General features: G+C 40.1%; 1 protein-coding gene and 1 non-coding gene across 2 annotated transcripts in view; one reads left to right on the forward strand and one right to left on the reverse strand.

The window, feature by feature from the left end:
- clasp1a (cytoplasmic linker associated protein 1a) overlaps positions 1-13569 on the forward strand; it is a 92894-nt gene that overhangs the window by 21210 nt on the left and 58115 nt on the right. The window contains exons 3-4 of the mRNA XM_056388841.1: positions 11292-11370; positions 13118-13221. Coding sequence (XP_056244816.1) covers positions 11292-11370; positions 13118-13221 — 183 coding nt within the window. The remainder of the gene's footprint in view (positions 1-11291; positions 11371-13117; positions 13222-13569) is intronic.
- LOC130178173 (U4atac minor spliceosomal RNA) lies at positions 10781-10905 on the reverse strand. Its single transcript, XR_008829129.1, has one exon. It is a non-coding gene; the product is annotated as a U4atac minor spliceosomal RNA (small nuclear RNA).

A 13569-nucleotide genomic window follows, 5' to 3' on the forward strand; every position in this document is an offset into this window, starting at 1 on the left:
TTTTTTCCCAAGGGAAACTGCAGGCTTAAAACGCCGTAAATGAAGTTTAATTTATTGTTTGAAATTTAATTGAACTTTGAATTTATGATTTAGGCTGTTGATTGAGAGTTACATGTTAAGCAGAGCAGTACAGAAGTCCATAACGTACCTGTGGTTCCATAAAGGCATTTGAAATTGCACTTGGTTTCCATTGCCTGTTTATTTACATAAATGTGAAAATATTAAGACAGTAATGTTTTCCAACTGCCAAACAGTAGGCCTGGTCGACCTAACATTAGTTCCGCTTGTTTCCAGTCTTTTTTTACTGTAAAAATATATTTATATATAGATATATAATTTCCGAGTAATCGAGTACTTGTTGATAAGATAATGAGAGTAGTCAAATATTTAAATTACTGAAAATGCCCATCCCTAATAGAAACCAATGAACTGCCATACTGCTGAGCTAACCTGTCTTCACTGGCTGCACTCATGTCCTCAATTCACGCTGCTGTTGTTGTTGGTACAACCGAACAACACACATGTTAAATGACTGGCTGTTTGTGTGTCACTCATTGGTAGCACGCTCCATTGTCAGGGGATATGATTGGCTGTTTGTGAGCCAGGGACAGAGGAAACTTGAAGTTTGTTCATGCAGCCGTGAAACTGTCAGACTTACTATTGAACAGTTTCCTTATTAAAGTGTCCATCTCCGGTGCATATCAATATGCTATCGTTTTATCGCCCAGGCCAGTCAGGCACCATGTACAGAAAACATTTATCTCAAGAGGAGGAAAGATGCTTTGTACCAGATTTAGTTACAATCTAATTTCCATCTGCAGATCCTGGGCAGGTGAAAAAAAGCTATGATCACCACTGTAAATCGGTCGACATCCCTATGGAAACACAGAATAACACGCTTCATAGGAGCACCAAATCAAAACTGATGATAGCTTATATCACACTGATGATGGCTTACAGCTGAAATCCTGTCATTGATTGACCCATTTTAAAAACAAAATGAACAGAATATAGATTTCATAACAGTACCTACATATATCCAAGGTTATAAAAGCAGGTCAAATTAGTGCTGACAAGATTGGTTAGTTAAAATCTAGTCTTTTTACTTCCTGAGAGAAAATCTGAAAGTCCATGCAGGTCTTCAGACTGACAGGAAGCTTATTCCACTCTTTAATAACTTTAGAGGAAAAGGCCGATTGTACAAAGGTAGAGCCTCATTTAGGGAAACTACAATCTCCCCTTGAAAGAGACCTTGAAACTCATTCGCTCAGAGTGGAGCTGAACAAAGGTCTGCAATGGTGGAGGGGCAGCATTGTGAATAATCTTATGCACCAAATGGACGTCTGAATTCAGAGTTAAGTTGTCAAAGCTCAACATTTTCTATTGAATAATTTTGTCACAATTGTGACATTGTTGTTATTTCCTGTCCAGGACTTTCAGGGTTTGTTTGTGAGAGAGTCTTTCTGACCTGTGACCAACATGATCTGCAATAATGAAAAGAAGAAAAAATCATGCATTCAGAGAGTAGAGGCTTCAACTGTTAACCAATTCATAATATGTTTAAAATTAGCTAGACTACATTTCAAAAGATGGCTCAGCTTTTGAATGTGAGAGTGGAAACACTCAACTAATATTTTTTGCGGTTTGTCCATTTACATAGATATTGAGAAAAACCCTTTGTTTCATTTGTTCAAACATCAGATGAAGGTAATGATAGGGCTGTTGTACTGCATATGTGTTGATCTGTGTGTACATGTATGTGTGTGTATTCTTCTCTTCAAACCATTATTCAGTTTTCGTGACTTACTGATTCCTCACAGCTGTGTTGTGTTCAGGCAACGACGGAGACTGTAGTTATACTTGTGTATGAATTCAGGGTTTCCTGTCTGTGTATGTCTGTAGTTTTGTGTGTATTATTTACCTGCAGAATAGTTTTTTTGCATGTGTACAGCACAGTGAAACTACAGAGTTTTGTCAAAACAATATTTAAAACTTACTACAGCCTCTTTTTATTCCGTAGTCTAGTATATCGCACCATACCAGATGCTGTTTGACTGTATGTTTAAATAGTTGTTCATATTTATAGATGAATAATTAAAGGAAGAACAGAATCATTAGTGTAGACACATGGGATACAGATGCAAATGGTTTGTGTGTGTGAAAATGATGGGAGTCATTTTCTGTGGCTTCCACGGTCACCAGATCTCAACCTAACTGACCCATCTCTTAGATACTGTTGCCATACCTGTCTGGATTTCCATCTGAGCACTGCATGTATCATGGCTGTCACTTCTTCTGCCAGAAAAAGAACTGTCACATAATTCAAACACAAATTTACTGTACTGTATATACACACACACACACACACACACACACACACAAACACACACACACAACTGGGCCATATAACCTGTGTATAAATCTTATCTACTTGTTCTCGTACCATGATGGCCTTTTAACAAGCATCTACACAGTCTGACCAAGTTGTACAGTTACACCATTCATTCCCGGTGCCTTCGCTGTAAGCTGGTGTTGGTGCAGGAGAGATTTGTTGTCGTTGCAGAGTTGTCAGTGCTTTTTACAAAGTCGACAAACAGCCTCATCTTTATTGGTAATTTTTGCAAACTACAGCAAAGCAAACCCAAAATACTTCCACACACTGCTCTACAGATGTTTCAGAGTCATGATAATCTTATTAACACGGCCTTTTGAGGCTGAACAAGTCATTACAGTCTGAATATATATGTTTTCCCTCGTGTTTGAACAAATGTTTAAAGTGACAGCCCCAGCATTATGCAGTTCACAGTTATAAGTGGCAGATTTGAAATCCATGGTAAATTTTGAGACAATGAATCCTTTATGCCAGGAAGAAGTAGAACAAAGCAGCTTCTCAGTTTTAGTCTGTTCATCATTGGCTCATTTATCAGCTGCAGCCACTGAATTACTGAACTTGATCTGTGTGAGCTGGTTGAACGGTCTGACTTTTTAATATCTTGTATTCAGTTGTCGGAGAACGAGAAACTTGAAAAAAGATCCCCAAAATTCATTTGATGGCTGCGGTTGTGATACAGTACAAAGAAAGATTAAAGACTGAAGTTATCAGCAAAGCAAAAAGTCAGCTCCCTCACTAACTGATGACTGATGCATGACATGGATACAAAGGAGCTGTGTTATTTTTGTATAGCAAAGTAAAGATAGTAAAATGATCACAATGCAGTATTACAGTATTGTAAAGAAAAATATCATATCTGACAAATTTTTTGTTAACAAAACCCTGTTCACATTATTTAATATAGAAACAAACTTGGACAAGCAAGGCAAAAGTTAATTATGTGCTTTATTCTTAGTATTTTCAAACTGTATGCAGAGAGAGAAAAAGTTTTGCGGGCAAACTAAGTACCAAAAGCTATAGTTCCTCTAATGAACACCCTGGAATCTGGCTCCAACAGTCAGTCAATCACCATAGACTTCCATGTTCTCATGTAAAATGTTCAAATTTACAGCAGAAATAAACATGCTTACAGCCTGGTACAAAAACTCTAGATGGCGACGGTGGAGCAGCTCACTCTGAGCTTCAAAACCGCTCTTCAGAAACCTGTGGGTGACGTCACAGAGCCTATGTGCATCTTTATATACAGTCTATGGGACAAACCGATGATCTTGGGTAAACCTTCCTAAATCCAGTAATAAGCAGGACAGAGCCACAGTGGAACTGGATGTGACGGTCCTGAATGGGGATTATCAAATGAAACATGTGCCTCCACATTACACTGGAGTGAGCCAGTGATATCCTAAAACACACTGTTTAATTAATTCCTTGCAGTTTTACTTTGGTTTTTTTGGGGTTTGAACTTAATCGACAGAAAGAGAGAGAGGAAGAGAGAGAGAGAGAGACGTGTATCAGTATCAGTAGCAGTATGTCTGGAGGAGGATGTTCTTGTCTCAGACTTTTCAATGCAGCAAGTCGGCCGTGAAGTGGCGTCTCTGGAGGAAGTGAACTGTAAAAGACTGGTGTGTTTGTGTGTGTGTTTGTCCTATATTCATCTCTGTATCTTGTCTGTGTCTTTGTGAGCTGTAGGGTCTTTTTCCATAATGAGTGTTTACTGTACATTCCTTCCTCTGGCCTGGGGTCCTGAGCTCTGCTGAACGAAGCTGAGTCACTGTGTGGTCACCGCTGGCTCATCACACCTCAGGAATATGATAGCACCACTGCTGCTGTCTCCCAAAGCTGGCATGACGTCAGAATTATTCATCCCCATTACTGCTAGAGGATCCAGAACATGTTAGAAATTGTTTGGATGTGCCCAGCCCAGTCTGAATAAGGCTGTGGTTAAACTGGGTGACTTCCAGTGGAATAGTATAATAATAGCATTGCTAGAGAAGTTTCACCGCACTGTTTGATTTTATATCAGTGCACAATTTTTATTAGTTAACGTCATGAGGTACGGACGGCTCAACTCCAGTAAAAGTAATGACATCACTTCATTGGTGAATGCAGGATCATTCTCCATAGGAAATAATGAAGTCACCAGACATCCACAGTAAGATGGCTCGTGTCGAAGCGTGCCAAGACTCCACCCTCTCACAACAGCTTCTGCATAGTCAGCTTATGTTGAAGCAAGGTGCTCTAACAGACCTTTTCACCACAGATATTTTGACTTGTCGTAACAAGAAGAGCATAGGTGGAACTAATGTCATTAACAACGGTTCAGATCCATTAAGTGTCCCAGTGAGTCCTGACGGTGAGTCAGCAGTCACGACACCAAAGCTGCCAAAATGTCTGCTGGGAAAAAGGTCAGTTTACTCCCAACTAGTCAGGCAGCTGCTCAATGACTGTTTAACTGTGGCACAGGGGTGTGCATGATTAGTTTTAACTAAGTAAGTATCACTAAGTAAGTATAAGTTAAGGATCATATTTTCCTCTTCTCCTGTGTTTTATTTGAAGTGTTGATCCATAAGAAGATAAATTTGTGGTTTTAAGAACCAAAAACCATCTTAGTGTAGTTTTACATCTCCTCTCTCAGGCTTCTCTCTGGAGCTCTAGTAACAACAGGTCGGTTAGACGATCAGCAGAGAGGATCAGAGGCGCTTCGATCGGTGATTGCGTGTTTTTATAACTTATTTAAGGGTTGCTCTCACTCTGTCATAGCAGCAGTGTTTCTGGATTGATAGCTCTGTGCTGGACAGGTGAAAGGTGTGTCTACAGTGTTTGTGATCTGAAAGACATCATCATGTTGTGTTTACATCAATGCCAATCGGAGCCGATAAATACCTTGTGAATGCTGCGTAAATGCTGATTGAGCCCTTTTCCATTGCTGACAAAATTCTGATGTTAGCGGGTCTTAGTGGGTTTTTTGACCAGTGGAAAAGGGGCTAGAGAAACCAAATCTTGCAAGGTTGGATGGCAGGTCCAGGTGGGCGTGGCTTGAGGCATGGCTGAGGGCGGTGACTGCTTTGTTGTGACATCACCAAGGACCAGAAGTCTTTGACAGCTGGCTTTAAGGCTCAGTTTCTGAATACAGGCCTTTATACTGTATGGGACTAATAACAGAAATGAAATGTTATGTGTTGTAAATCATCTAAGTAAATTGAATATCCTGTGTTCTCACGTCTACCATAATAAGTGTTTACCATACATTCCAAGCAAGACAGAGAAATGATTTGCCATAAACAGTCAGGTCATGTCATTTCAAAGTGTATTTGCATAAAGCAGTAACAGTCTCTGTTCTATCATCTCCCGTGATAATTACAAGGACCAAAAGACTCTGAACACGTTAGCTTTCAAGCTAACGTCTTCTTATCTACAAACATGGGCACAAGTCTCGTCTTGTGCAGTTATTTTGGTAAACATGCTACCAGCAAACATCCACCAGGAGAAAGTGCCATTCTTTTATCAGTTTGCAGGCTGGATGGCTAATGCTGACTAGTAAAGACATAGCTGCAAATTTCAGCTTGTAAATTATTTGATCCTGTTTCTTCACTACAGTAACACACAGGAAGCATGATGTGAGTTATTGGCTTGTGATTTACAGTTACAGCTACAGTGTAATTTGAGTTGGACTTGAAAATAGACCTGGTCCAGACAAAGCCCTGGATTTATGGAAAAGTATGAGACATCTGAACCCAGCTAGTGTTATGTAGCAGGAGGCAGGGATGGAGGGCCAGGTATGTTGCATAATTACAAAGCACTAAAGCAATAAACTACAGCTCTGGTGTTTGTGTGTCATGGACCAATCTTGTAAGATCGAGAGGTGTCTTGCACAGTTTTGTCTGTCTTTTTACCAGATTAATTTGGGATTGACACAGTAATGTGTGTGTTTGTGTGTGTGTGTGTGTGCATGTAGCTCCACTCACTGTTGCATACCCAGCTGTTCACTTGAATTGGAGGAAATCACTGCAAACTTGGCAATATTTTTATGTAAGCCTGCTTGTCTGTCTCTTTGAACATCTTCATGTGTGTGCTAATCTGGGTGTAACCTTGTGTGTGTGTGTGTGTGTGTGTGTGTGTGTGTGTGTGTGTGTGTGTGTGTGTGTGTGTGTGTGTGTGTGTGTGTGTGTGTGTGTGTGTGTGTGTGTGTGTGTGTGTGTGTGTGTGTGGCGTTTCCACTGGTAATGACATGACAGGCTTGGTAGTGAGGGAAGAGACGAGAGAGAAATCCTTGATTTAATTTAAAGGCTCGTTCACATCAGAGACAGATGGAGGCTGTGGTCTGCTGGTTCTAACAGCAGCTCTCAGGAACAGGCACGTGTTCAAGTGAAGCTGGTTTGATGTCAGTGGGTTAGTTTGATCAGAGGCTAGTGCCTGAGATTCAAGAATGCTTTTCGGGAATAAGTTCCTGCAAGTTCCTTCAATCTTAAATCTGTCAAACAATTATTTGACACTTTCTTTGTGTGATTTCTGCAGTTGTTGGAAAATGGGCTTCTTTTGTCTTTTGGCCACTGTAACAGGCCTTTTACTGCACCTATTATACCACCCAGAACATAAACAAAACCCTAGCACTAGAGCTAGTAGAATGTATACAATAATCGCCAACCACATTGACAGATAGACATGAGTCAAATTCCTGAACATTTCACCATCATATCTTTATGATCAGTCATGTGCATTAACGCTGTTCATTGAGTGCGTTCATATTTTTTGTGAACGCTGAACTGAACGAATCAGTTTATGATGTACGTGAACGTGAGCGGTGTTTACTCTCTCACTCTCAGTAGAGAAACTGAGACGCTTCAGTTCAAATTATTTCCTGTATCTGTGTGACGTGGGCTTCTCCACCTCCCCGCCCCTTTAGGAGACAAGCAGCAGGTCTGAGTGTATTCATTCATATGGGCGAAGTGAACAAGATCACAGATTGTCACCGATTCTTTCGCTCCATAGTCACCGAAATAAATATTGGACCCAGTTCTCACTAGCGTCACGTCTTCAGAACATTCTTACGTCAAAATGACATTTTTCAGATCAGGAGAAGATTAACTTTATTGGAGACCTGCCTCTGTCTCAGCGCCATACTCTCACGAGATCTGTCAATCTTTTGGCGGGGACAAGTAATCCATCAGTTAGTGTTAAAAATGCCCGAGCTTTGTGCAGCAACAGGCTGTAATAACAAGAAAAACAGATCTGTCTTTTCTTTCCCAAAGGATGCAGAGAGGTAAGTCTAGACAAGGACAGATTTTAATATTAGCTACTGTCACATTTCATGCCGGTTGTCTTGGCTTGAGGGAGGGGCTGGGGGACATCGCCCACTTAGGAGCCCGGAACTGTGTCCCATTTCATACCACTGCCTGTAATGCGGTATCTTCTGTGTAGAGGATCTTTGCTCTCGCTAAAGTCAATGCCGCTCACGTTTTACGACAGTTTTACGGCACGCCGAATGGCGTCTACATAGACACGGCCCAGCTTGGCTAGTGTTAGCGGCACAGACAGTACAGACGGTACAGATTCATCTAGTACTGCTGGAGCTGGAGTTTGTTTGAGCATTTGAAGCAGTTTTGTGAACAAGTGAAGACTGATTATATTTATATACGCATTTTAAATGTAACTCATGTCTGTGATTCTTCAGTGGTGTACAATAATTCATTTAGTTTGGGAGTGGCAGGGATTTGGGGCTGATGATGGATGGTAGAAGGAGGATCTATTGAAAGAGAAGAGCGGCCTATTTATGTTTTAAAAAATGGAACAAATGAACGTGAACTACTTCATTTTTGGAACTGTGAACTTAGTTCAAAATTTTAAGAAATGAACTATGAACGTGAATTAGTTCATTTTCATCTGTATGATCTGAACTTTGAGCTAGTTCTTTTCAAGTGTGAACTGGCACAACCCTGTTCATGAGCCAGTTCAGCCGTGCAGCTACAAAGAGAGAAAAAGCAGCAGGAAGTCTTTTTCAGCTTTATAGTGTCAGAGGTGTGAAAGTGTGAAGTGGGAACAGGCAGAGTAAAGAACAGGGAGATGAGAAAGGTTGAGACTGTACAAAGTGCAGATTCTTCCACAAAACAAATATGGCACAGTATGGTCTTAGACCTTTAGACCCCAAAGCCATAGATTGAGTGAAAGACAAGAGACAGCCTGCCGCTGTCTGAATGTCTGAACACATGGTGACAGTTCAAGACTGAAAGATTTGTTCATTTTTAGCAGACTGTGATTGGATGAGTCTGGGTGTAGTGGTTTTCTGCTTTGCAAATACATTTACCATTCACACCCATTCAAACTGTGTGTAGTTGTTGGTGAAACAAATCTATACCTCACAATGTTAATGATTTTACATTTGTCTAGCGTGTCAATCAAGCCATCAAGCTTTTATTTACAGACTTTTAACTGGTACTGTACAAAGCAAAGAGATCACATCTTTTCATACTTTCATTGGCTATGCTTTAGATTGGACATAGATTTGAAGATTTAAATCTGGATGCTTGATAAATGACATGTTTATTAGCTCTTCATGAGCCAGTGCACTACCTCAGATCTTATGATGAAGGCTTTGCTTGTGGTCTCAAAACCTGAAGACGAAGGCTGTGTTCAGACCAGCATCAGCCCTGAATGAAAAAATGCATTTCAATGAGGCCAGTCAGTCGGTGCAGCACAGACGACAAACGGCAAAGAAGTTGAACTTGAGACTTTTGCTGCAACCATTTCACCTGACGATGCGCTGTGTCGGCTGTTGTGGTAGATTACTTCACAACATGAACAGTTATTAGTATTTGTACTGATTACCTCCGTCACAATGAAAGATAAAGTAATTGCTTGTTTTGCTGTTTTAAAAATACAGTACACAATATCTGTGAGTATTATAAACCGCTGTGTTTTCACGGCTGATAAACCTCGAAATGCATCATTCACCAACGCATCCGCATATATTGTCTTAATTCAGGACTATTTTCTGTCTGAATCACCACAAAATCATCACAATGCAAAAATATGCACAAGCTAAGTCTGTCACGGTGTTGCCTTTTTCCAACATGTCCTGGTTGGTAGAAAACAGTGTGAATGCAGAGTTGAACTCATGCCCAAGTCTCACAGGTTTTTAAAAGGTCAGGTTAAAGAAAGCCTCAGGCTGTGAGTTGGTAGGTGTCTGTATTAGAAAAACAAAAGAGGCACCATGAAAGACAGCAAACAGTATGATCCCTGAAAAGATGTATTTATATTTATGTATAAGGCCTCATGTTTAATTTTTCATACACTCCGTCTTTGTATGTAACTTTGTTCACAACACACATTTCAAATTGTAAAGGTGGATGTAGGGATATCCAGGTGTTGGATTGGTCTTATTTAATATTTAATATCTGCTCATACAGATTTCTGATTTCAGCTGTAGCAAACAAAAATATTCAACATAAGAGGCGCAGTGGAAATGAGTACCAAGCATGCTGGGTATGAGGATTTAGGAATTGGGAAGGGATGATGACTGTGAGATTTGCTGTTCAGAGCCTTGAGGGGGGTCGTGTGTGTGTGTGTGTGTGTGTGTGTGTGTGTTTTGGGGGGGTCTGAATTTGGATGACAGCAAAATAGAGTTGGCCATCTGTCTGCAAAGAGGAGGAGCCTGTCTGCTCTCATCTGTACCAGACTGGGCTGCCCTGTTTTTCTGTGTCTAGTCTTGTGCTGAACTCACACTCAAACACAGGGTGCAGTTGTTGCCATGGTCCCTTTGTGACTCAACCTCCCCGAGTTCAGAGAAGGAACGAGAGAGCGAGTGTTTACCTCCAGTTGTCACACTCAGGAAGGTTAGACCGACCTCCTGCATCGAGGAAGAGCTGAACATAGATTTGAGATTAGCGTTTCAAACTGAGAAGTAGTTTCTGTGGAGGTTTACACCATTGTTAAAACTCCACTGATCCCTCTCATCCAGTCTTTGTTGGAGCCCTGTCATCAGTCTAATTACTGTAATTCCCCTCCAGTTGGAGAACAAAGGGACTGATCAGAGGATTAGGCCTGTAGACACCAGGCCCTCTGCCAGGCCCTCTACACTCTCTACCTGTTCCCCCAGTGGGAGACAGCAAGAAAATATGCAATGGCTTAAAATCGAAATGAGTAGGTGACAGTAGATTCCTGAGTAGAAAGTCCTGCACAGAGAAGATTTAAGTTGCATGAAACAAATTATACCTGTCAGTCGAAGCATGCTGGAAATGATATATTAATGCGATATGAGAAAAAATTAATAATGTTAATGTATTACATTGTGTGGCAATCATGATGTTGGTATGTGGGGCTGCCACTAGATGGCAGTAAAGCAATGCTACCAGACAGAAGAATTTATCATGTTATTGTTTCATTAACATGTATAGCGTTGCCAAAAATTGCACCATGCTCCGGACAGAAGTCCAGGTGATGCGAATGTGTTGTTATGGTGCTGGCAGGGCAACTCTCACTAGTCGTTCATTGAGTTGCTCTCACCCCATGACAAGGAAAGGTGTTGAGGGAGGGGCCTGTGTTTATATATCAATATGTGGACAGAGGGTGCACAGTCATGGTGCGGCACTGAACCCGCATTTTATTTTCTACTTCAGGCCTACATGTGTTATATTTGATGTTGTGAAGGTAACAGGAGGTCAACTTCATTCATAAGCACAACAGAAGCTTAGAAACATAAAAATGTTCAGATTACCCATAGTCCTCTGCAGCAGACGATTTTGAATACAGCCTTCAGCCGGAGCTTGTGCAGGGTTGTAGCAATTGTTATTCCTTTGCGTCTTCATTGTAAATTATACATTTTAGGGTTTATAGAGTTTATTTTAAAGAAATATTGTTTTAAAATTACATTTACATATAACTTTATTTTATGTTGTGTCTCCACCAGGTGGCTCTGCTCGGCTTGGACCTCTTATCTGCCTTAGTGACAAGGTTACAGGAGCGATTCAGGGCCCAGGTGGGAACAGGTAAGGTTCTTAGTTTTCATCTGTGATGTTGTATCTACCATCATTGTATCTTTTCATAATTGTTTTAATGGAGCCCAAATCCTCAGGTTTCAGAGCAAGGAGCCATTTACATCTGGTAATCACCTTAATCAATGTTCCCTTTTGTCTTTTATGCTCCCAGTGATTCAACTATTGAAACAAAGAAATGGAAATAAATCAGAATTTTAGGTTTCATTTTATCAAGTTAGATTTTATGGGATCATTCATACCTCATTTTATTTTCTTGTTAGTTAATCATTTTCCCCTTTACCTAGAGAAGTCCCAATACCTCTCAGTTGAGCTGATCCTTTCTTGAAGGATACTTTTGTTAGGTTAAATATTACACTATGACCCTGGTCATGGTGCAGCAGTGAACATACAGTTTAATTGCCACTTCAGTCTCAGATGTTTTATCTTGATGTTGTGAATGTTACAGGAAGCCAGTTTCATTCATAAGCACAACAGAAGCTTACAAATATAAAAATGATTGGATTACCCATAATCCTTTGCAACAGAAGATTTTAAATACAGCCCCCAACTTGGGCAGTTGTTTTTCCTTTGATTTGTGAGTGTGAATTAGGGCCCAGGCCCAAGATGGCCGCCGCCTTCATCATCCTCTAAAGTTGAATAACTGAGCAATTAGATTCTATTGTCTTGAGTACGATCATTCTCACCTCAGTATCACCCTCTTTATTGATGCCCACTGTCTGCTCTTCTCCTCTTCTATACTTAATTCAATTAGAATAAATTACTTAAACATCTCAGATCGTGTCTCCCTCCTCCACATGTTTTTGTTTGTCTGCTCAAAAGACAAATCCAGACATGAATTCTACCTTTCTAAAGTCTAAACATTGGATGTTTGCTTTTGCCTGCTTTTTTGTTTAGTTGTGTCTCTGTGTAACATCAGTAAAATGTTAAATGATTCCAAACGGTCTCATTTTACAAAAATTTGCTTATTTTGATGCTGAAGTGTAGGAAATTTGATCTTATGTATAATTAAACACAAACAGTTTAGAGAGACTGAATTGAAAAATGGTCCAAAAGTACAACCTCAATACAAAAAAAGTGATTACTCTTGTGATTTCTAGTTGACTGTATGAACAAGGTTATAAGATAACCAGTGAACATCACAGCTTTTTCAGTTTTGTGTTGTGCCTAATGCAACATGGCTGCACATGGTGAAGAACTGCAGGAGCATCAATAGGCAACTGAGCATGAGCTGAAACTCAGCTGCAGCAGTGGTTAGAAGGAGCCATGTAACAGATGGGCCAGTGGCCGTCCTCAAAATGACGCCACACAATTTTACATCGACGCACAGGAGAATTTTAAAGTGGAAGGTTGAGCAACAAAAACTGCTCCAGCAAAGAGTGGCTGAGAAGAATCATCTCCCCACTGACCGGCCAATCAAATCTGTCATCAAAAATAAAAGCAGACATATAAAATACTAAAAAAAATAAAGGATTGTCTCCTTAATGAAGTGTTTGGACTTTTGTTGCAGTTGGTTCTTTAGTCTGGACCTTTCATTATACTTTAATAATTCAAACATTTTATTTTTTCTAATTAGTTGTCATTCTTTGGGCTTTGACTAAAAACAAATAAAACTGCTTAAAATTGAGAAGATTTGTAATTACTTAAGATTTTAGTTCATTCATTTCAGCCTACCTGTTACACTCGGGTGCATCTCACTCCCATTCTTTTGTTAAGGTTACTCGTGTGCTTCTGTCCTCAGTTCTGCCCAGCCTTATCGATCGTTTGGGAGATGCCAAAGACCAAGTGCGAGACCAGGACCAAACAGTGCTGCTAAAGATCATGGAGCAAGCTGCCACCCCGCAGGTACTAACACATACACACACTCTCACACACTAACATGTTTCTCTGAGAGAGGTAATGTTTCCATTCCGTCATTCATCTGATTTTCAAAGCTTCGATATTTTGATCGAACAGAACTCACATCTATTAGCTATAGAATAGAATAATATATATAGAATAATATATAATAGCTATAGAATTATAATCAATGATATCAAATGGAGAGATTCACTTAGTGATATTTAACCTTTTGAAAAGCCAGTTATTTTTCTGTACCTTTTTGTCCAGTAATTGGTGCAAGGCATGATAAAGGTGATATGGATAAAATGGTTATTGACTGTCTGGGTAGTTGCTGTCTATTTCCTGTCGTTT

This window comes from Seriola aureovittata, chromosome 11, assembly GCF_021018895.1.
Source record: "Seriola aureovittata isolate HTS-2021-v1 ecotype China chromosome 11, ASM2101889v1, whole genome shotgun sequence".
Lineage (NCBI taxonomy): Eukaryota > Metazoa > Chordata > Actinopteri > Carangiformes > Carangidae > Seriola > Seriola aureovittata.